General features: G+C 47.0%; 1 protein-coding gene across 6 annotated transcripts in view; it reads right to left on the bottom strand.

The window, feature by feature from the left end:
- NEDD4L (neural precursor cell expressed, developmentally down-regulated 4-like, E3 ubiquitin protein ligase) overlaps positions 1–24,041 on the bottom strand; it is a 371,596-nt gene that overhangs the window by 18,741 nt on the left and 328,814 nt on the right. For all 6 annotated transcript variants that reach the window (XM_018039444.1, XM_018039445.1, XM_018039440.1 and 3 more), the window contains 5 exons: positions 15,770–15,835; positions 13,703–13,932; positions 11,705–11,826; positions 10,546–10,616; positions 9,271–9,366 (listed from right to left, as the gene is read on the bottom strand). In XM_018039444.1, coding sequence (XP_017894933.1) covers positions 9,271–9,366; positions 10,546–10,616; positions 11,705–11,826; positions 13,703–13,932; positions 15,770–15,835 — 585 coding nt within the window. The remainder of the gene's footprint in view (positions 1–9,270; positions 9,367–10,545; positions 10,617–11,704; positions 11,827–13,702; positions 13,933–15,769; positions 15,836–24,041) is intronic.

Here is a 24,041-nt window from a genome sequence, read left to right as displayed (position 1 = left end):
ACCACCTCCCGGCTCCCTGTCCCAGAACGTCCCCGCCTCCATCAGAGCCGCTCAGGAGCGTGAAGAGCAAAGACGGCGAGCCCAAGGCAGAGTCTCCTCCTCTGCTGGCCCTGGCTTAACAGCTGAGTGGACAAAGCGGTAAGTAGCAGAAGGGAAGGAAGAGTCTACTGATCTAACAGGAAAGTGTTTACTCTCGTGGAAATTCCGGGGAAATAAGGAGGAAAAAAATACCACCCACAGCTCCCCTATTCACAGATAACCACTTTCATATTCTGCTGGGAGTCCTTGCGGTCTTTCCCCCACATGCATCCGGCTATGTCCAGGAGGAAGCCAAGCCCGAGGGAGCGGGTTCTCCAGAGTAAATGTCCGGGTCTCATCCCTCACGCGGGATACAGAGTCACACCTGTAACAGACCCCTGCTCTGACACAGGTCCACTTTCAGCGACCTGCCCCAGCTCCAATACTCTGGCCACCAGATGAAGAGCTGACTCACTGGAAAAGACCCTGATGCTGGGAAAGACTGAAGCCAGCAGAAGGGGGCAGCAGAGGATGAGATGGTTGGATGGCACCACCGACTCCATGGACAGAAGTTTGAGCAAACTTGGGAGATAGTCATGGACGGGGAAGCCTGCTGCAGACACCCCTGAGGAACTGAACAGTACAGTAGAGCGCCCCAGCCCTGTCACACACACCCAGGAGCAGACCAGAGGTCTCTGGCCTGCCCATCAGATCCTCTTCCTCTCTAAGCACTTCCTCTGATGGTGTGCTTGACTGTTGTTCTTTTTCACGTGGAGGCAGCTTTTTCAATCTAAGCCTGCGGATCCTTGGTCTTGGCCCTTCCCATCTTCTTCTTCCTCCTTTCCTTCATTATCTGGGAAGAGACCTAGCTTCCCTCCCACGTGACTGAACCCCACTTTCAACAGCATCAATACGATGCTTTCCTGTCCCCAGTATGGACTTAACTGCTACTGTATTTTTATATTTCTTCAAACCCTTCCTTCCCACTGGGCTCCCTTCCACCACTAACTTTCAGCCTGTCCAGTCCCCCCCCCGTCCCCCCAGCGGGGATCTGCTCTTGTACCATGTAGGTCCCAGCACTTCTTGAGGATATTGAACAGCTCTGCTGAGGAAGTGGGAAGGCAACAGGCATCATGATTTTAAGGTGCAAGTCCCTTCTTACAGTCACTTCTCTTTCAGGATGTATACCAACGGTAAGATATTGGTACGAAAATGTGTCTTTCAGGATGGCTGTCTTCATGCTGTTTATATGGTGAGATACTGAACTAGCCTAGATGCCAACCACTAGGGCATGGCTAAAAATGTTTGGTCTGTGGGGCTTCCCTGGTGGCTCAGTGGTAGAGAATTGGCCTGCCAGCGCAGGAGCCATGGGTTCGATCCCTCCTCTGGCCAGACCCCACACGTGGTAGGGCGACCAAGTTTGTAACTGCCAGGCCTGCACTCTGGAGCCCGCGCGCCCAATGAGAGAGGCCGCTGTGGTGAGCAGCCGGGGTACCGGGACGAAGAGGTGCTCTCCACTCACCACGACCAGAGAAGAGCTCCCGCAGAGCAACACAGACCTTGTGTAGCCACGAATAAACAAACAGACATTATTAAAAAAGGATGTTTGGTCTATGGAATGAAATCCAGCATAGCTATTAAAAAATGGTATTTACTGACATGGAAAGCCACCTAGGATTTATTAAGTTAAAACTGTGCACACTCCACAATTCCACTCCTGTAATTAATAAATAAGTAAGTAAAAATAAAAATACCTTGTGTGTGTTTACAGAGAATAATTCTGCAAGACACAAACAAAAATTTAATGGTGATTTTTCTCTAGGTGGTAGGAACTAAAGGTGATTTTAATGTGTGTTTACTGTACTGACTTTAGTACAAAGATCAATATTTTATTATATTTTATAATCAGATACATAAAATCATTTTTGAAAGTAAAAAAAAAAAAAGAGCAGCCTGTACTATCTGTGCAGGGAAGGAACTGCTGGCTAGGGCAACTCTGGGTCACATGGCTGATCAGGGCCACGGTTTCTCTGGGAGGCGGTGATGGGGGCTTGGGGGCTCCAGGCCCTTCTCTGGAGAACGCAAGTCCTCCCAGAGCCTCAGCTGCGCCCCTCCCTGCCCTCACACACCCCTGTGGGCAGGAACAGCTGTTATTCAAACTCCATTAGAAACTCACGTCCCTTGAGTCAGCGATGCCATCCAACCATCCTCTACTGCCCCTTCTGGTGCCCTCAATCTTTCCTGGCACCAGGGTCTTTAAAAATTCCACTTTTTATAAGCAGTTGTGATCTCATGTCTGAACTCCTTCCTTAAGGACCCAACACTAACAAACTAACACAGCGCCTGGCACACAGGAGGGGGTCAACAGTGCTTATGGAAGAAAACTTCTTTCTTGAAGTCTCTTGGCCCAAGTACGAACTCCTCTCTTGTCTTTGTAAAGCAAGACCACGAAGACCAGCAAAACCTCTGGGATGCGGCTCTCACAGAACTGGACCTCACTTCTTTGCTAAGTAACAACCTGGGACTCACACAGGTCTCCCCGATCTTCTGGCAGATGCTTTAGGACAAAGGTCTGAGAAGTCCGCAGAGACACTGGGTCAAATCGGGCGTGCAGGACCTGGTCAGAGCAAGGTCTGGCTGCTTCTCCTCCCACTCCTGGGCACTGCTGTCCCCGTCCTCCCCAGGTCCCCCGGCGATCAGTGCCTCTTCCCACCTTCACGCTCCCCGCAGCTGCCCCTGCCCATCTTCCTGACCCCATCTTGGAGGAGCCTCCTCCTCCCTGGGTTCCTGGTCCAGCCTCTCCCCTCCTGTCCCCAGTGTCTGTCTTTCCCCTGTTTGCTCTCCCCCACCCAGTGCTTCTCAGCCTTTTTCCCCAGTCAGGACCCCCTGAGGAGGCTTTTTAGATGCCAGCCCCCTCAACTGCCCCTTTCCTCTTGTGCAATCTTACCAAAGGCGCCTATGGGACATCAGCGGTATGTTCTGTGGCCTCGTGGAGGACACAAGCCCTTATGATGGCTGAGACCTCTTGTCCTCTAAGAACGGGTTTTTGCCCTCAAAGGAGCACTATCACCCCAGCTGGAAACGTGTGCCTTCGCCCAGCTCAGGCCAGGCCCCAAAGAGCTCGCCTGCGCGGCTGCCGCCCAGTCTCTGGCCCGCCCCACTGCACGGCGCCTCTCACCCATCGGGCGCTGCTTTGCTGGCCCTGCAGTCCAGAGCTTCTGCGTGTCACAGCTTACATCTCTGGCTGGTGTGTGACGATTGTTAAATACTGAAATTTGTTCACTTGGAACATTTTTAACAGGCCTCCCCACCCAGCAGCTCCAGAGTCTCACCAACCAGAAAGAAGACAAACCGGAAAAGCACGGCAACAGCTGCAGCTCCATTACGCGGAGCGGCTGCCGCCACCCCACGGGCTGGCATTTCTAATCACAGAAGGAGAGAAAGCGGAGAGCACTGGGGAAGGCTGACCGCATGCACATCTCGCTTCCGTGGGCACAAGGAGGTGTGGGCTCCCTTTTGGGTTAAGAAAACTGCAATGCACTGCAGAGCCAAGGAAACCATAAACAAGATGAAAAGACAGCCTTCAACATGGAAGAAAATAACTGCGAATGAGGCAACTGACACAGGATTAATCTCCAAAATACATAAGCAGTTCGTGCAGCTCAGTATTAGAAAAACAGAACGGCAGCTTTGCAAAGGGCTGGAGAGGGCGATGCCGGTACAAGCCTCTTGCTGATGTCCACGTTTTGGGCTCAACAACTCCGTTCTGGGCACCGGCCTTGCAGCGGGCACTGAGAGGTGGTGAACGCACAGCAGTGAGTGACAGGCAGCCCCAGGACAGCCGCCACTGGGCGGAGCCCGACGGGCGAGGCAGACGCTGAACACGCAACCGTACAAACGAGTGGGAAGGCACTTATGGTACCTGCCACAGGGAGACACAAGGGACCCTCTGAAGGACTGGGGTCTGGGGTCAGAGCTGGTTGTCCGAACCGAGGCTGGGAGTGTGTTCCCCACTGAAGGAATGGAATGTGCAAAGGTCCTGAGGCAAGAAGGAGCTTGGTGTGTGCAAGAGGTCTCGTGGGAGCAGACCCAGAAAGTATGAGAGGCAGCAATGACGCAAAGTGCAGCTGAGACAAATACGCCGGGCCCGGCCACGCAGGACTTCACAGGGCACATACAGGATTTGGGACTTTACCTCGACAGTGACAGAATGGGAATTCTCTGTGTGCTTTCAGCAGAGGAATGACATGACCATCTCACATTCTGCTAAGACCACTCTGCCACTGGAGGAGGTCAAGGTGGATATAAAAGACCAGATAGACGTCTACAAGAGGGGCTTCCCTGGAGGCTCTGTGGTGAAGAATCCGCCTGCCAACGCAGGAGACACGGGTTCGATCCCTGATCCAGGAAGATCAAAGATCCCATGATGCTGTGGAGCAACTAAGCCCGTGTGCTACGGCTGCTGACCTTGTGCTCTAGAGCCCGGGGGCTGCAGCTGCTGAGCCCATGGGCCCTAGAACCTGTGCTCCACAAGAGGACGCACCGCGATGAGACGCCTGCACCCCACAACGAGAGGGCAGCCTGCTCGCTGCAGCCAGAGAAAGCCCGAGCAGCGACAGAGACTCAGCTCAGCCGAGAAATGAGTAAGTAAAGTTACATATATGTATATATATATATATATATAAAACATATGTCACTATATATTATATGTGACCCCGTGGACTATACAGTCCATGGAATTCTCCAGGTCAGAATACTGGAGTGGGTCGCCTTTCTCTTCTCCAGGGGATCTTCCCAACCGAGGGATCAAACCCAGGTCTGCTGCATTGCAGGTGGATTCTTGACCAGCTGAGCCACAAGGGAAGCCATATAACATGTATATGGTAGCTTACCCTCAGGTACTGGTGAGGGGCAGACAGGCGAAACAGAGAGAACTGACAAACAGCAGGGAGTAAAAATGAACAGGGCCTGGCGATGGACTGAGTGTGGGAGATGAGAGCCAGGTGCAGCTGCCTGATTCACTCCGTACTTTTTCCAGAATACAAAATAGATATGCTAGTTCCTCGTTAATCAGGTTTAGCTCTCCACAAAGGCAAGGCAGAAATTTCTCAAACAGGGCACCTAATCATTACCTTACTCATTTTGCGAGTCTGTTTTGATTACTGCATTACTCTACCTGATTCAATCCAAAGTCAGAAAAACCCACATTAATATGAGGAGGCTTGAGAACTGTTTTTAATGAATAATTGACATGAATTACAATTATCATGAAAATCTTTATCAGAAGTCTACTTAAAAATGCAAACATTTTCTGTTTGGTTTGTACCTGTAAGGTAGAAACAGTCACATTTAACTGTAACTGAGGAAGGTCTCTCAGGGCGTCTGCATCTAATCACGGCATCAGTGATGCCTTCTGAACCGTGTTATTTAAGTTAGTCATATGGAGTCTTACGGGCTTCCCCGATGGCTCAAGCAGGCGCCTGTAAAGCAGGAGACGCAGGAGACATGGGTTCAATCCCTGAGTTGGGAAGATGACCTGGAGAAGGAAATGGCAACCCGCTCCAGTGTTCTTGCCTGGAGAATCCCACGGACAGAGGAGTCTGGTGGGCTACAGTCCAAGGGGCTGCAGAGTCAGACAAGACAGAGCAACCTGACTGAGCATGGATGGAGCTCTATAAGTGGATATACATGAGACCCTTCTTTTTGCATTTGACAGTCCAAGACTGATTTTAAGTCTTCTTGGCTCTTTACGTCTCCCTCCATGTGTTAAAAACGCAAAGAAGACATTGTTCCAGGATGACTGGCTATGTGCTACTGCTGCTAAGTTGCTCAGTCATGTTCGACCCTGTGTGATCCCATAGACGGCAGCCCACCAGGCTTCCCCGTCCCTAGGACTCTCAAGGCAAGAACACTGGAGTGGGTTGCCATTTCCTTCTCCAATGCGTGAAAGTGAAGTCGCTCTGTCGTGTCTGACTCTTGGTGACCCCATGGACTGCAGCCCACCAGGCTCCTCTCTCTATGGGATTTTCCAGGCAAGAGTACTGGAGTGGGTTGTCATTGCCTTCTCCGAGCCATGTGTTATCCTTTGAAAATTGGCAGTCAAGACCCTTAAAAGAAAGGTCCAGCTTAATAAAAAGTCACCACAATTCCAATTACATTTTGTTTTCTCACATTTGGAGCTTCCATTACTTGCAACATTAAAAAAATGAGATGAGTACGATTCAGTCCTTTGCTCACTAAGCACGCAGTAGGCATCGCTACATGCTGGGCCCTGGAGAAACCCAGGAACCTCGAGGGCTCAGGGGGTGCAGCCGGTCAGAGGTGGCTGGAGGTCAGTGTGGGGAGGGCACGGCGCGTCTTGTGGGGCAGGACGGCAGGTGCCCACGGCTGTGAAGGTGGGAGGAAGGAGGTTTCAGGAGGGAAGGGAGCGGTGTGCCGTGCAGGGAAGGCTGCGGCTCACACTGAAGGGCACGGGACGGCAGCGGAGGAAATGCTGAGCAGAACGGCCCCGGACCTAGGCGTGCTTCCCACGGCTACCACATGTGGAGCACATGCATGGGGGCATCAGGGAGAGGACTGGAGAGGTGGCAGCGTGCGGGCCAGGGGCCTGAGCGAGGGGAGGTGTGGGCGAGGGGGGCGACGAGGATGCGGTGACCAGCTGCACGTGGTGGGCGGGACGTGGAAGGAAAAGAGGGAAGAGGCTGAGGTGGAGGGGGTGGGGGCCACTGATCAGACTGAGGCAGGGGGCGGGGCTGGGAGGGGGAAGTGGCTTTAGTTCAGTCTGGGGACCTGTGGGTCTTTCTGGAGGGAGGAGGGGTTCAGGAGACCAGGGGGAATCTGGACACGAGAGGAGGGGTGTGGACTGGAGATAACAGACTCGGGGGTGAGCAGTGCAGAGATGGGTGGAACCCGAACCACACGGTGGGTGAGTGCTGGGGTCAGGAGGAGAAAAGAAGCAGGCAGAGGAGCATCCACGTTGTAGGGCTGAAGCAGCAGGACTTGGAAGAGCTGGAAGGGTGAAGGGGGGAGGGGTGCTGGGGGAGGGGGCGGGCTGAAGAGGGGAGGGGTACGGGCTCTAGAGAGGGTGAGGGGTGAATGGGGCGGGGTGACGGGGGAGAGGAGGGGTGACCTGGAGGGGCTCAAGGGAAGGGGGAGCAGCAGAAGAAGGAAGCAGATTAAGGGCAGGAACCCATTTACATTTAGTCCTTGGGGGGCTACTGCTAATCTGGATGGGACACCTTGGCGGGGGCAGGTGTGCAGAAAAGGTTTCCTTCCCCGTTCCCCACAAGACTCTCACAAGGACAGGTGGCGTCCACTGTCTGAGGGTTTTTGGTCACGAAGCACAGTATGCAGCAGAAAAAGGATGGGAGGGTAAACGAGGTTTTTAAAGGAATTCACTGATCGCTCACATTTATCACAGGGTCCCTCTCATCCCTGGCGTTTGAAATTTTATGAGCCTCAACTCTGCCAACCAAGAAGGAAAGAAAACAGACTCCCCGAGTCCCACCCACTCCCAGACTCACACTAGTGACTGCTCTTGGCTCAAGCATATGTAACAATAATCCTGGTATCTATGCAATCATCTTATCGCTGAATAGTTTTTGCCCCCTCCCCCGCCCCTTTGTCAAAAACTCCTTTGTATCCAGCGGCATCAGCTTCTTTTTTCTAAGACTATGAACCCAAGAGGGCAGGGACCTGATTTCCCCACCTCACTTATAAAACTGAGCCCAGCATCGTGAATAAAGAGAGATGTGAACACACTTTTAGGGCAGTGGAGGACACTTTCAGTAATCTCTGATGCAATAAAGAACAAACCAACATCATCTTCCATAGTCAGCCCTTAAAATGGGCTCCATCATCTCATGAACGTCAAGGCTATGAGGTCTGGTCTGGGAGATGCAACTCTCTCTGGGCTTTTGTGAAAGGACAGGAGCCGGGGCTGGATAACATCTTGAGAAGACTCTCCCTGCCCCTGCAAGCAGTGTTATCATAGGGGACAAATGAATCAAAAGTAACACATCCCCTAGACAACTTTAGGGTGATGATGAGAATTCCAAGCAGGCAATTTTTATCTTTGAAATTAATCTTTACAGTTAACATAGCCTGAGCTATGGTTTTTTCAGTAGTCCTGTATGGATATGACAGTTGGACCATAAAGAAGGCAGAGAGCCGAAGAATTGGTGCTTTTGAACTGTGGTGTTGGAGAAGACTCTTGAGAGTTTCTTGGACTACAAGGAGATCCAACTAGTCCATCCTAAAGGAAATCAGTCCTGAATGTTCATTGGAAGGACTGATGCTGAAGCTGAAACTCCAAAGCTTTGGCCACCTGATGTGAAGGACTGACTCATCTGAAAAGACCCTGATGCTGGGAAAGATTGAGGGCAGGAGGAGAAGGGGACAACAGAGGATGAGATGGTTGGATGGCATCAACAACTTGATAGATATGAGTTTGAGCAAGCTCCGGGAGTTGGTGATGGACAGGGAAGCCTGGTGTGCTGCAGTCCATGGGGTCGCAAAGAGTCGGACATGAACTTAAGTGAACCACAAGGACAGTACAGGTGCCAAGCAAGAAGGTTAGAAAACCCTGAGCCTGCTGAGCCCCCAAAGACAAATTTCATCATGACAAGGGAGCTATCAAAGCAGAGGGAACAAAGTCAAGGTCCCCCAGACATCACCCATTCCTGGTCACATATTTACATCACTAAGCAAACACTGACACTGAATCTAAATTCTAAAACCAGGGTACCAACATTCACATTCAGATCTACTTTAGATGAGAAGTAGGTACTCCTTCATGCCCCAGAGGCCTTAGAATTTCTCTGACTTTGCAGGAAGAGAAATTCTGTGGCTTCCCTGGTGGTTCTGACAGTAAAGCACCTGCCTGCAATGCGGGAGACCGGGGTTCGATCCCTGGGCTGGGAAAATCCCCTGGAGGAGGGTATGGCAACTCACTCCAGCATTCTTGCCTGGAGAATCTCATGGACAGAGGAGCCTGGTGGGCTATAGTCCATGGTGTTGGAAAGAGTTGGGCACGGCTGAGCGACTTCTCTTTTGCAGGAAGAGAGGCAGCTGTAATTGGGATTAGCTTCCTGGCATGACAATAAGGTGCTGATGATACAATGAGATGATAATGAACACCTAAAGCTCCTGGCAGTCATTTTTAATTGTCCAGCAAAGTTGTGGTACAGCCTGTGCAGAAGCAAAGACTCTGAAAGTCAAGGGCGAGCGCGGGTGGCTGCCTACAACACATACCTGCCCGAAGTTCTCTTCATCAATGCAGAACATAAGGTCCAGTTCAGTTGGGTCATTTTCTAAGATCCATTTCAAAGAGTTGTAATATTCACTATCCTATAAAATTGACACAAAAATTAAAAGTTTTTCAAAACACACACTCGTTTGACTTCTTTAAATGACTATGTCCTTCCAGGGTAATTCCATTCAGAGTCTTTGCCTTAGTTGCTGAGCATGTTTCCAGCTCTGCCCCACTCTACTCTCCCCTGCTGAGGGCTGTAGTTGGATCCCACCCTCTGAGAAGGGAACTGGCCTGCTCCGCAAGGCAGTCAGGAAATCACACAACTGCGCCTGTAGAGCTCAGCACACTACCCGTCTCTTAAGAGTGAAAATATCAGAGGGAAGTAGGAAGGACAGAGAACGTCCTAATTAAACACCCGTGGTTTCAAGCCGTGCCGCTTCCTGGGCTTTTATCACTCTCTGCAAGTCACTGTGAGCAAAATTCGGAGCACAGGCCCCAGCGCCTGGGCTCCAAGAAGGAAAAAGAGAATGTGGGCGCCTACTATCCCTGTGGGAGATAAAATTAATTTAGACTTGAAGAGAAGCTTCTGTACTCTAGCTTCCTCATTGCACAGTAACAAAAGCATAAAGCTTAAGCTAAAGGTGAGAGCTGAAGAGAAGCTTGAGATGGGTAAGGTGGATACGCAGAGCTACGGGCCCAAAGAAAAACCAGCTGAGTGGCCTCACGTGCACGCTGGCCTTCTGCCCTCCTTCCACACCCAGAGGATGCGCTGTGAGCCACGAGTACATGGCTCACGGACCCAACTCCACAACACGAGCAGGCAGTGTAGCGGCAAGGCTGAGGGAAGAAGATGCTTCCTGATGGCCCCAGGTAAACACTCCCCCTGGGTCCCAGCCCCGAGGAGGTGAACAGTGGGGTCGCAGGTAAAAGAAAAACAGAAGCAAAGGATACTGGGGAAAGAGCATTGGATTTTGCTTTTACAGAAAATCCTTTCAACTTTGAAAGGGTCAGCCTAGATTAAACATGAGTAAGTTAAATGCAACATGAAAACCCAAATCAAAAGTCAGCAATTACTGTCTAATTTTTCATTCTTCTTTGCTTATTTAAAAAGTTACAGACATCAATTAGCCTCTTGAACAACTAAACGTTCCCTGGTGCTCATACTGAATGAAGGTGCCCGTAAAAATCGCTGTGACTACCACAAGGCCTCAACTCCCTTTCTATAAAGCGCAAGCGGCTCACGAAGTCCACTGGAGTAACCCGCGTTTACTCACCACAGATTCCATGTCATTCAGAGTTATCTGCTTTCCCAGCATCATTTTATAAAACGGTCGAATGAAGAAACCTAAAACGTGGGGAAAACTGGGTTAGTTTCAAATCTTTGATGATGCTGTACCTCAGGGCACGAACTAAAAACTAACCCGCTTTCACGTGAATGAGAGACCAGGGTAGAACAGTCGACGGCTCTCTGCAGCCAGACACGGGCCTGGTGTGCGCAGGGGTGGGGAGCGGAGGGGGAAGCAGGGCAGTTACGCTATCAGGGACGGCCCAGCGCAGAGCGGAGGCCAGAAAGGCTGCTGCGAGACGACCTATGAGCTTCAAGCCACAGGCAGCAACCTGCAGTGCAAACGGGGCGTGTGCACAGGCGAGAAAGGCACTCCCGGCGGGGGCAAGGCGGGGGCTCGCCGGGACAGTGGCACGGGGCCCCGGCCGGCAGGCCAGGGAGGGACCAGGCAGTGGACTCAGCGCTCCCACGAGGCACTGCAGAGTCTGGGCTCCTGCCCAGGGGCCAGGGGTCACCGACACGACGAGGGAATCCTGTCTGCGTGTTAGTGTCATTGCTGGGGCCGAGGTGGGGAGAGGAGGACGGGGTGAGAAGGGAGCGCGGGAGACCGTGGAGGAGGCTGGGTGGCGTTCCTGGGTCGGGAGGCCTGAGCAGGGCGACGGCGGTGAGGAACACCCACCATGGTCCCGCAGGGGCCCCCTGACACCTGTGCCAGGCCGGCCTGTGCCACACGCCTCTCAACAGGACGTGGGAACCTTGGTCCCCCTCCTCCACCTTCAACCTCCACCCTCAGCCCACCCCAGGTCTCCTCAGGCACCCACCCTCGGCAGCAGCTCCTGCCCCCTCGGGCTCAGTGCAGCCCTAAGACGAGGCTTAAAGCCCGCCGGTGTCTGGGGAGGGAAGAAGGTGAGGCGCCAGAGGGGCTAGCGGGCCGGCACCGACATGCTGGTGTCTGCTCTGCCTCCAAGGGCAGGCACGGTCCTAGGAAGCACCTTCATTATGGGCAAAGCGTTAAGAAAAGAATCCACTGATGTACAGAGAACCAGTGAGGCTCTTCTGCTTAAAATCTATGATGTGAGTAAGACACCTCATGATAGACCACAGAGAACGCTGTCTTATTACCTCCAACACTTTTAAAGATAACTTACCATCTAGAAGTTTCCCGTGAAATACTGCCAGCCCAGCAACTCTTCCAATGAAAGTGAAATAGGACAAATGATCTTCATTACAGAGGCCTGAATTGGGATTGATCTGAAGTGTGTAGTTGTCCCTTTTGGGGAGAGAGAGAGAAAAAAAGAAATGTAATCAAATCAATTGGTCCTAAAGGAAATCAAACCTGAATAGTCACTGGAAGGACCGATGCTCCAATACTTTGGCCACCTAATGCAAAGAGCCAACTGAGTGGAAAAGACTCTGATGACGGGAAAGACTGAAGCCAAAAGGAGAAGGGAGTGACAGAGGATGAGACGTTAAGACAGCATCACCGACTCAACGGACATGAATTTGAGCAAACTCCGGGAGATGGTAAAGGACAGGGGAGCCTGTCCATGAGGTTGCAAGGAGTTGGACACGACTCAGCCACAGAACAACAGCAAAAGAAATGCAAGCCTCTGAAGTTTCTGTTTCTGCCTGTCAACAGGCTTTCATAGTGTACCTGTAACATCCTGTACCTGACAGACAAGGCGTAAAAGCTAGAGAACAGGGTTTACTTAGTGGCTAGCCTCTCCCCATGACCAAGGACAGAGACCTACTGGAGCTGGTGCGCATGCCCTGTCAAGGTAAGCCTAAGGAGCTGCGGATATCTGACTGCACTGACTGACAAAAATGTCAGTTTCATACGGTTCGGCCAAGTACCTTTGGAAGCTGAGAAACACCACAGACCACAGGGGCTAGACAGGGACTCCCAGCCATATGAGTGCTTATGTAAGGAAGAGGGTCGGTGGTTTTCACAGGCTCTGCGGCCAGACTCCTCTGGAGGCCACTCTGGGATGTGGGTGAGGTGTGGGTGTGGCCTCTGATCCTCTCCTTTTTCATGGCTTTTATCAGTTTTACAAAATGGGAAATTCTTGTCAGAGCACTGAGAAGAATACCGAGGCTGCTCTTTCCAAACAGCCCTCAGGAGGCTGGCACCAGGGGGAAGACGTGGGAGAAGTCTGGGCCCCAGAGAGCACAGGCTGCTTCTCAAGGTCGACGACTCTCCTACTGAGGGACTGGGCCCAGCCTGAGGCTTTGGAGAAGCCACAGCCTGGAGGACGAGACGGGTGGCCTTGTACGCAGCCACGGCTTGATTCCTGAGAGAGCCTCAGTCTTCACGCCCTGCAGTGGTGAAAACCTAATGCAAGGGAAAGGCAGGGCCTCGCTGCTCAGGCTCAGGACAGTCCTCTGGATCCTAAAGGACGGAGCCTCAATTTCCCTTTAAGTAGTATAATGTCAGAAACTATTTCTGTTTATGAGACAATGACCTTCTGAATTCTGACAGTGACAAATTCCCCTGAATTAACATAACAAATGCAAAGTGCTTTTCCTTATGATAAGTACCCAACACATTTTCAATTTCAGTTACATGAACCCAACAGACAAGGGAAGAATTATTTTCAGGTGTTCACAGTGTACTTTATTTCACCGTGTGGAGTCAGATTCTGTTCTAGACGTCCGGGGAGGAGGATGGGAGGGGCTGAGGTCAGCAGTGTTAATTCACTTCAAACGAGCGAGCGGCTTACTCTCTCATTGTGCTTTGTTGCTCAGTTATATCTGACTCTTCACAACCCCATGAACGGTAGCCCACCAGGCTCCTCTGTTCACGAGGATTCTCTAGGCAAGAATACTGGAGTGGGTTGCCATGCCCTCCTGCAAGGGATCTTCCCAACCCAGGGACTGAACCCAGGTCTCCCGCATTGCAGGCAGATTCTTTACTGTCTGAGCCACCAGGGAAGCCCCAAAATACTGGAGTGGGTAGCCTATTCCATCTCCAGGGGATTTTCCTGACCCAGGAATCAAACCAGGTTCTCCTGCACTGCAGGCGGATCCTTTACCAGCTGAGCTACCAGGGAAGCCCACTCTCTCATCATCTCACCTCTCTCATTTACTCATGAGGAATAAACCTGTCTCAGTGGGGGACACATTCTGAATGCACTCCAGACACTTACGTTGCCGAGTACTCGAACAGGCCGTAGTAAGGGTTGAACATCTCCTTGGACAGTAGGAAGAACCACTCTCTGGCCACGCCCCCGTAGTCCAGACCTTTCTCCGATTCAAACTCAATCCACAGCCTAGCTTTCAGGACATCTGGTCTTTTCACAGACATGATTCTCCTATAGGATTCTTCAAATATGTTATTTCTGTGAAGTTTCATTTCAAACCTATTTGGAATATCCGCCTAAATTAAAGGAAAAACAAAAAACAAAAAACAAAAAAAACGACACATGGTCAGAGAGTAAATATACACCTGACTTCCTAACAGAAGACAACAAAGAACAGAATGATGGCAGCCTTCAAATAAACAATCAGTGGCGAATGGCTCCAGTTGGGGCTCTGCCCTTTCTAGATTTTTCTTCACAGACAGAAAGCCTCGCTACGTCAGGAGGAGACACACAGCACCCATGAGCAGCTGTCATCCACTGAGTCAGCAACAAATGCTGCGGAAGAAACTACGCTGAGTAGAGACAAATCATCCTGGCCTGCTTTTATGAGCAACCGAGGGGCCCTTATCCACCCGCTGACAAGTGAAACACGGTCAGCTCTCTATATTGTTTCAGTCAAAGAAAGGGACTTCAGTCCAGACGATTAACCCCATAGACAGTCACCACCCAGCCAGGCTGGGATGCCTCTGAGCCCTGGTGGGGCTCCGGCTGCAGGCGTGGGTCCATGATGCTCAGAAGCTAATCCTATTGCCAGGGCGGGGGTGGGCAGACTCTGATGATCAGGCCAAAGGCCATAGCTGTTTAACGATAAATGTGAAAATTAAAAGGCACTTGACTGAAGTTGTGAATAACTGCTTCCTGGCGAAACAGGCCCAGGGTCGGCTCTGTTATGACGATGGATTTGCAGAGTCAGTTTCCAGGCAGAAGGCACCGTAGAGTATAAGTGCTACAGAGTGAGACAGGGTGGGACCCTCAGAGTCATCACTTATCCTCAGAAGAAACGCAGGCGACTCACAAAGAAACATGGGAATTCACAGGTTCAAATCTCAGTCATCCTGAAATGGAGTTACCCAGGAGCTCCTTGATTCGGGGTGATGGACAAGAGAACAAAACCCTTAGTGGGAGCTCCCCGAGGCGGAGGCTAGGTTCCAGGCATCTCTGCATCCCCAGTGTCTCACTCACAACAGAGGTGGGGAGAGGGCATAACTGAGGGAGTGGAGTGGGCTGGGGGAGGCGGGCAGGAAGCACAGGCAGACGGGGATATCTGAGCTGTGGGAGACACACGCGTTTTCCCAGTGAGCGGAAGCCAGTTGACAGTGACCTGTGCAAAAACACCCCAGAAAGGGTGAAGGCACAAACTGAGGAGAAGACTGGGAAAACCCTCACCAGACAGGCGAGACCAAAGTGAGATAGAAGACGCAGCGTTAAAAGGATCTGGGCAGATGTGTCGGTAGAAAATATAATACTGTAATTTAAAACACTGCCTGCAAAAAGCCTTACAAGATTTCTTGGTTTTGCCAGAATCTTAATGGGTTTCCCAGTGAGAATTTTTACTCTGAAAATGACATTTGGTCTTAATATACCAGAATATTATAAACTATATTTATGTCGTACATATTGGAATTTAAAGGGACAGACTTGAACATTTTTATAATTAGGACAAAGGTTTTATTAATTAGGGTAACCATAAGCAACTGCACAGGCTTCTCCAAATTTTTTCACTTGGTCCTGAATTATATCTCATAAAATCATTTCTATCTTTTTATGTATTACATAAGAAATTAGCTTCAGGTGATTTAATATGTTTTGAGTTGGCCAAAATGTTTTTCTGAAAGATGATACAGAAACACCCAAAGGAACTTTTTGGCCAACCCAATAATACTAAGTTAATATTCACTTACCATTTCTGTTAAAAAACAAATTCAGATCGGAGATCCAGGTGGATTAAAGTGCAGTGAAAAAAGGAAAGCAGCATTTTTGGTATAGACATAAAGTAAGAAACAAGTTCTCACTGAAGTAATTTTGGTAACTTACAAATGACTAAGGCAACATTTTTGGAAGACATGTACTCACAGGTTTCTTTAATTTCTTTCTAAAGTAGTCATATTTCTGCTTAAATTCTCTGGAGTAAGGAACAGCCTGGAAGATAAATGTATAAATATAGACAATATGAACAATACAGTTGAAATTTTATGTACATGAAGCCAACATTCAGAAAATTTCATGAATCATGAACCTTAAAATTGTCACTCTCCATATAATCATTGAAATTTACATAATGTCTACACACCATATGGGAAGTTCTGGAAATGATTAAGATTATTCAGTACTGAATGAGGCTTTCATCCCTGAAAACAATACGGATGTTCAAGAAATCACTTAGAGATATTATCAGTTCAGTTCACTCAGTCATGTCTGACTCTTTGCGACCCCATGAATCACAGCACGCCAGGCCTCCCTGTCCATCATCAACTCCCAGAGTTCACTCAAACTCATGTCCATCGAGTCGGTGATGTCATCCAGCCATCTCATCCTCTGTCGTCCCCTTCTCCTCCTGCCCCCAATCCCTCCAAGCATCAGGGTCTTTTCCAATGAGTCAACTCTTTGCATGAGGTGGCCAAAGTACTGGAGTTTCAGCTTTAGTATCATTCCTTCCAAAGAAAACCCAGGACTGATTTCCTTTAGGATGGTCTGGTTGGATCTCCTTGCAGTCCAAGGGACTCTCAAGACTCTTCTCCAACACCACAGTTCAAAAGCATCAATTCTTTGGCGCTCAGCTTTCTTCACAGTCTGACTCTCACAGTCATACATGACCACTGGAAAAACCATAGCCTTGACTAAATGGACCTTTGTTGGCAAAGTAATGTCTCTGCTTTTGAATATGGTATCTAGGTTGGTCATAACTTCCTTCCAAGGAGTGTCTTTTAATTTCATGGCTGCAATCACCAACTGCAGTGATTTTGGAGCCCCCAAAAATAGTCTGACACTGTTTCCACTGTTTCCCCACCTATTTCCCATGAAGTGATGGGACCAGATGCCATGATCTTCGTTTTCTGAATGTTGAGCTTTAAGCCGACTTTTTCACTCTCCTCTTTCTCTTTCATCAAGAGGCTTTTTAGCTCCTCTTCACTTTCTGCCATAAGGGTGGTGTCATCTGTATATCTGAGGTTACTGATATTTCTTCCGGCAATCTTGATTCCAGCTTGTGCTTCTTCCAGCCCAGTGTTTCTCATGATGTACTCTGCATACAAGTTAAATAAGCAGGGTGACAATATACAGCCTTGACGTACTCCTTTTTCTATTTGGAACCAGTCTGTTGTTCCGTGTCCCATTCTAACTGTTGTTTCCTGACCTGCATACAGATTTCTCAAGAGGCAGGTCAGGTGGTTTGGTATTCCCATCTCTTTCAGAATTTTCCACAGTTTATTATGATCCACACAGTCAAAGGCTTTGGCATAGTCAATAAAGCAGAAATAGATGTTTTTCTGGAACTCTCTTGCTTTTTCCATGATCCAGCGGATGTTGGCAATTTGATTTCCGGTTCCTCTGCCTTTTCTAAAACCAGCTTGAACATCAGGAAGTTCACAGTTCACATATTGCTGAAGCCTGGCTTGGAGAATTTTAAGCATTACTTTACTAGCGTGTGAGATGAGTGCAATTGTGCAGTAGTTTGAGCATTCTTTGGCATTGCCTTTCTTTGGGATTGGAATGAAAACTGACCTTTTCCAGTCCTGTGGCCACTGCTGAGTTTTTCAAATTTGCTGGCATATTGAGTGCAGCACTTTCACAGCATCATCTTTCAGGATTTGAAATAGCTCAACTGGAATTCCATCACCTCCACTAGCTTTGTTCATAGTGATGCTTTCTAAGGCCCACTTGACTTCACATTCCAGGATGTCTGGCTCTAGGTGAGTGATCACACCATCATGATTATCCTAACCCTAACCCATGCCCAAGGTCAGAGGCGGTGGCCGGGAGGAGCAACCCTAAGTCTGAGAGATATTATACATGAACTAAATAGACGTTCCATGTGACTTTTGTCTGAATGTGCATCAAGGTGCATTGTAATCTTTTTATGGATTGTAGTTTAGATACGTTATTAGCTACCATATATTTTAACACACAACTCAAAATGAGCTGCACTGTCATTCAGAAAAGACTAACTGTGCTTTAACAATTTTTGGGAGAAAAAGTTAACAGCAGAAAGGCAAGTGAATTGATTCTCTTGTCAAGGAATAAAAAACTGAGTAGACAGCGTGCTGAAAACGTCCTCACTTTAGGAGCTCATTATTTAGTGGTCGCGGGCAAGGATCTCTTTAAATCTGGAAGGCTGTGTCTATGGAGCAGAGGGATGATACACAGAAGTAAGCTCGGCAACGGAGCTAACGTTATTCATTCTGGGATCTCTTCAGGTACAGCAGTAACATTTTTATATCGTCATTCAAATATTCCCTACTTGCTATGTTGTCACATAGCTTACAGTATCTGAGAGCCCTGACTTCAAGCTGTTGAAAAGGCTTACAATTCTTTTTCTGAAGCAGAAAGGATTGGCTTTTACACACACACAGACAAAATTGGACAGCCTTACACTCAGAACAACTCCTTGCTTTCTGGAGCAGAGTGTGAGTCCGGGCAAGAATATTTCTGCTGGTATCATTTTGGGCTGCATTAATGAAATACACTGATCTTTTTCAGAGGGTTTCCAGACTCCAAACCTTATGCCTTGGCCACGCTTATTCCTGACCAGAAAGAGCGAAAATGAAGAGCAAGAGATTCTTCCTTAGTACTGCCTAAAGACATGACCTCACAGACAATAACTAGGCCAAAACAAAAGTAAGTAGCTGCCGTCACAGAAAACCATGATCCTGTCAGTATCCTGCCTTGTGATTCAAGAGCAAAAGACATTACATTTATGTGTCTTTAAGAGCATTTTGAAGACAACTGGCTACCGAGGGGGAGAGGCAGAGAGATGGACTGGAAGTCGGGGTGGGGAGATGCAAACTGTTACGCCTAGAAACGACAGACAACAAGCACGGGAACTATATTCATTACCCTGGTATAAATCATACATAGTTTATATATGTAACTATATATACATATTTATACATACACTCAGTGTGCATATGACTGAGTCACTGCTGCATGGTGGAGACTGGCGTAATACTGCAGATTGACCATACTTCAATTAAAAAAAAAGACAATCTATACCACCTACGGTTTGTCCCTCATTTTCAGTTTTCAAGCCAGTCTTTGCTTCTCCACTGAACATCAGACTTGACTATATACCATATTTATTTTGGACGGTGTTCAGTCTGATGAAATAATGTATGAATTTTGATTCCAGAAAAGGTAGAGATTTTATTACCATCTGGACAGCCACCAACATAAGGAAATGGATACAATGGTCTGACATAAGCCAATAGAGACATCATCATGCTTTTTGCTCTGTAGCTTTTTTAGAAGCTACTGTGAGCAATGGGCAATAAAAACTAAATGAATACCTAAGTAACTGCAAGGCAGGAAAATGACAGAATCCCTCTTTTATGAGATGGTTGGGGAAGGCGGCTCTGGGAAAGAGAGCCAAGTAGAAATGTGAGCAACAGGAGGGAGCAAACCGTGACAGGAGCAGCAAGATCGCCAAGCAAGCAAGGTGTCGAGAAGGAACAGTTTTCGTCTGAGGCTCTCAGGTATGGTTAACTGTGATAGAAGAAAACTAAGCTGGAAAAAAAAAATGACTTCCTGTTATGGTTTCAGGCCAGCTTCAGAAGCCCGGATTTGTAGGACAGACTTCCTGCCAGCTAGCTCTGCCACATGGCCGCTCTACTCTCGAATGCTTGCTCAGTGAAGTGGATGGACTCGACTAGTCACATTTTAAGGCTCTTCCATTTCCCCAGATATGTCATTCCCAGTAATTATTTCTTGTTTCCTCATCTGAAAACATTGAAAAAAGGCTTGAACATTCATCACTGTGTATGCAAGTCCGACAGTCTTAAATGACAAGTTTCCCAAGGAATGTATTTCAAAGTGTTGCCCCAGCCCATGGTACTCCGCCCCTGTCTGGCTTATAATCTGCTAGCTGCTGACTAGCTGTGGGTGGAAATCAGTGCTGAGATATTTCTGGCCCTTCTTCCTCTGAGGAGATGATGCATGAAAGCTAAGAAATCTTCCTCCTCCTCTAACACGCGTATTTTCTCTCTAGGGGTCGTTCTTAAAATGGCTTCTTATATCCTTCTCCTAAAAAGATTCCAACAACATACCAGGATAAAGACATCCACTAACTGCAGCCTCTGAAGAGAATTACATTTCTTGTATCGGACAGGCCAAATTATTTATTCTCTCGTGAAACTCTGGCATCTTATTTTCTTATCCACAACATAACTTTTAAATAAACTTATTTAAAAAATGAAGGTATCTGTTGAGTAAAGCTTCCCTCTATTAAATAAGCTTTCTTTTTTGAAGAAAATGAAAGTCTGACACTGTGTAAGTGGGTCCTCAGTATTTGCTGCCATCATTGTCCACTACGGACACTGGAGCTCCTGGCAGAGAAGGGCCCGGGCCTGACATAGAGACGTTGGTAGGGCCAGGAGAGCTGAGGCTCCGGACTGGATTCTGACACAGACTTTAACTTTCAGCCACACAAGGAGCTTCTGAAAAATTGGGAGTCACAACTTCTTCCCTACCATCCTGAGGGGACTGCTGTGAGTTTCAAAGCAGTTGGTTATATAAAGTTCTTGAACAGGTACAAAGCGTTACACAAGCATGAGACAGTGTTCTTAAGAGAAGCAAGTATGAATAGCACTTCATGTTTCCAGGGCCTTTAATGGTGACGTTGGAATACCAAGAGTATACTGAATCACAGTAATGTCACAGAAGGGTCCCCTCTCCCCCAGTATGTAGACATTTTTAAAACTTGGGAAAAAGAGAGAAACTCTAGGTACCAGATAGGCAGAAAGACTCAAAATTAGAGAACTGGGGTTTGGACCCAGCCTCGGCGCTTGGGCTTGAGTTTTTAATCCTCACGTGGGGACACGGAACATGGCCTACAGTCTGTATGACCCAGGGGATCAGAACACAGGTCCCTGCAGAAGACCCTCATCTGAGAAGCATACAAGAAAATTCTACCCACAGGCCTGGGGAAGTTGCAAGAAGCTTACCTTCCGTCCAGGATCATAACTGGGAGAAAAATAATAAACAAACTCAGACCTCTAATAAACTCAGACTCCAAGCCTATACACCGGAGTAAGTATGAGGCCCACAGTTATAGTAACTAAGGGTGTATAAATATAAACTAAACAGTTAACAGTAAGTACAGTTCAGGACATATGAAAGACCCATAAGATAAAAAAAATGAGTACATATGCACTTAAAAACAAAAAATTATACATTGAACTAGACAATCACCTACCACTGAGGAGAGTTTACAGACATGACCAGCAGGAGAGTTAATACCACTAAGACCAGTGATAACAGTAAATATAAAAGAGGCTATGAAATCAGTATTCTAAGAATGATTTAAAAGCTGCAAGTATGCGTAGAAAAATAAATAAAGCAAAGAACAGGATGGAATAAGAGTAACTAAAAAGGCCAAGAAAATTTTAAAACATCAAAGAGAACTTTGAGCAATTGAACCCAGTCACTGAAATAACAGACACAATGAACTGAGAGAGAGTAGATAAAAAGGTAATTAACTGGGAGAGTTGAGCCCGCAATATGGCAATAAGACAGACAGAAGATAGACAAGCTCAGAAATAAGACAGAATATGAAATTGAATCAAATACCTAGTATGAGTTACTGATACAGATAATAAAAATGGAAAAGATACAATGTGCAAAGGAGTAACTGTGGGGAACTTTCCCAGATAAAGGAAAGATGCAACCCCCAAGAGGAAGAATCATGATAAACCCAAAGTAGAACAAATAAAAAGAAACCTACACTTACATTCATGATAGTAAAATTGTAGGAAATTAAAGACAGAGAAAAATTAAAAATCACTGGAGAAAAGACAGATTTACTCATCAAAAAATGACAATCAGATTGACAACAAACTTCTCATCATCAGTTATGGAGGCTGGAACAGAAAAAAAAACAACTTCAAAGTACTGAAGGAAAGTAATTGTTGAGCAAGAATTCTATAGTCAGCTAAACTATCATTTGACAGACCGGTAAGTAAGCCCCTTCTCTCTCACACTCTCACTGAAACTGCTGACAGAGCAGAGGTTCTCAAACTTGGGTGGGCATCAGAATCCTTGGGGGGGTGGGGTGGTGGTGTTAAAATATAGACTGCGGAGCTCACACCAACGTAGCTTATTTTCAGCAGGTCTGGGTTAGGACCTCAAAAGGTGCATTTCTAATAAGTTTCTGACTCTGCTGATCTATAGGCTGTAGTTTTAGAATCATGAACTAGAGGTTAAACTTCATTAAGGAGAAAACTTAACCTGGAAAAAAGTAAATGCAAGAACCAAGGGTAGGCAAAGAAATTTGATTACATATAAGTAAATTAAACAAACATTGACAGTTAAAAAAAAAAAAAGAAAATGTTAATGATTATTTGGCAAGTTTTTGGTACTTCCCTGGTAGCTCAGCTGGTAAAGAATCCACCTGCAATGTGGGAGACCTGGGTTTGATCCCTGGGTTGGGAAGATCCCCTGGAGAAGGGAACAGCTACCCACTCCAGTATTCTGGCCTGGAGAATTCCATGGATTGTACAGTCCATGGGGTCACAAAGAGTGACCCACAAAGAGACACGACTGAGTGACTTTCACTTTCATTTGGCAAGTTTAAAGATAAAGTAGTTTTAAAATTCCTTTGAACAATGGAACGTGGGACTGAGAAGAACAGCACTTTAAAAATTTTTTTATTTCATATTAAGGTATAGCTGATTAACAATGCTTTGATAGTTTCAGGTGAATAGCACAGGGACTCAGCCATACATATAACAAGCATCCGTTTCCCCCCAAACTCTCCTCCCTTTCAGTCTGCCACAAAGCACTGAGCAGAGTTCCCTGTGTTATACAGTAGGTCCGAGTTGGTTATCCATTTTAAATACAGCCATGTGTATACGTCCATTCCAAACTCCCTAACTATATCTTCCCCTGGGCAACTGTAAGTTTGTTCCCTAAGTCTGTGAGTCTGTTTTTGTTTTGTAAGTAAGTTCATTTGCATCATTTCTTTTTAGGAGAACAGTATGAAAGTTCCCCAGAGTTGTATATTATCCAGGAAGAGAGAGAGCAGGTGATTAATTCTGACATTAAGTCAAGTATGTTGGTTAAAAGTATTAATGTGAGCACCAAAAGAACAGAAATAGAGAATACAACTTCCAAGCATAGAAAATGAGAGAAAACAGGCTACTCTATCAGTCCAGCAGAAAGTAAGAAGAGACAGAAAAGACACATTAAGCAAATACTAGTGAAGCGGAGTGAGCACCATGACTCACAAAGCCACAGTCGTCATGAGAGATTCTGACCCAACGGACTCGATTACACTTGAAAAGCCAGGGAAAAAGTCATGACGGAAATGGATACTTTGAACACCACAGACTTGATCTAACAGGTGTATAAAGAACTCTGTACCCAGTAAAGACAGAATATTCATTCTTTTCAAAGACAAAAAGAGCAGTAACAAAAAATGGTCAAGCCTCCAAAGAAGTCTCAGATATCTAACAATATCCCATGTACAATATTCTCTGACCATAATTAGTAAGAAAGAGGTAAAAACCATCCCAAACTCTTAGAAACTAAAAGGTTTATTCTAAATAATTTATAAGCTAAGGACAAAAAGAAATCATTGTGGAAATTCCCAAAAATTTAGAACTGAATTAAAACAAAAATCACTTATCTACTAAGGTGATGATTACCTAAATACACATGCTCTCACTGAGAGAGATACCACTACCTATAATAAAAGAGTAAACAAACCTCTTTTATTAGAAAATAAAGAAACAAAGATCTTCCCTCACAGTAAATCTATCTGGATTTATGATGCTAAATAATTTCCAATAGTAATGAATAAGAACTAACAAACTTGCATGAAGACAGATGATCAGTAATTGATAGATACTTGAAAAAGCTTCAGAATTATTCAAAAGTCCTCCGCTGCTTGAAAAACAGCATCGTTTCTTGAATTTTCCTTGTTTCTCATGATGGAGAAGGGAAAATACTACTCTGCCTTATTGTGATTGTGAATATATCAAAAGGAACCCATGGCAGTAAGGCAGGTGTTTGTTAAATTACATGAAGAATAGCTGATGTCTGTTTTGACACAGGTATTATTAGGCATTTTGCATTAACCAGCAGCAAAGCAGCCGAACAAATCCGACAAGTAGCTAAAGGGAAGTCAGGCATCAAG

The sequence above is a fragment of the Capra hircus genome, chromosome 24 (assembly GCF_001704415.2).
Source record: "Capra hircus breed San Clemente chromosome 24, ASM170441v1, whole genome shotgun sequence".
Taxonomy (NCBI): Eukaryota; Metazoa; Chordata; class Mammalia; order Artiodactyla; family Bovidae; genus Capra; species Capra hircus.
Note: the sequence above shows the minus strand (reverse complement) of the source record. Positions and strands in the feature narration are given on the sequence as shown.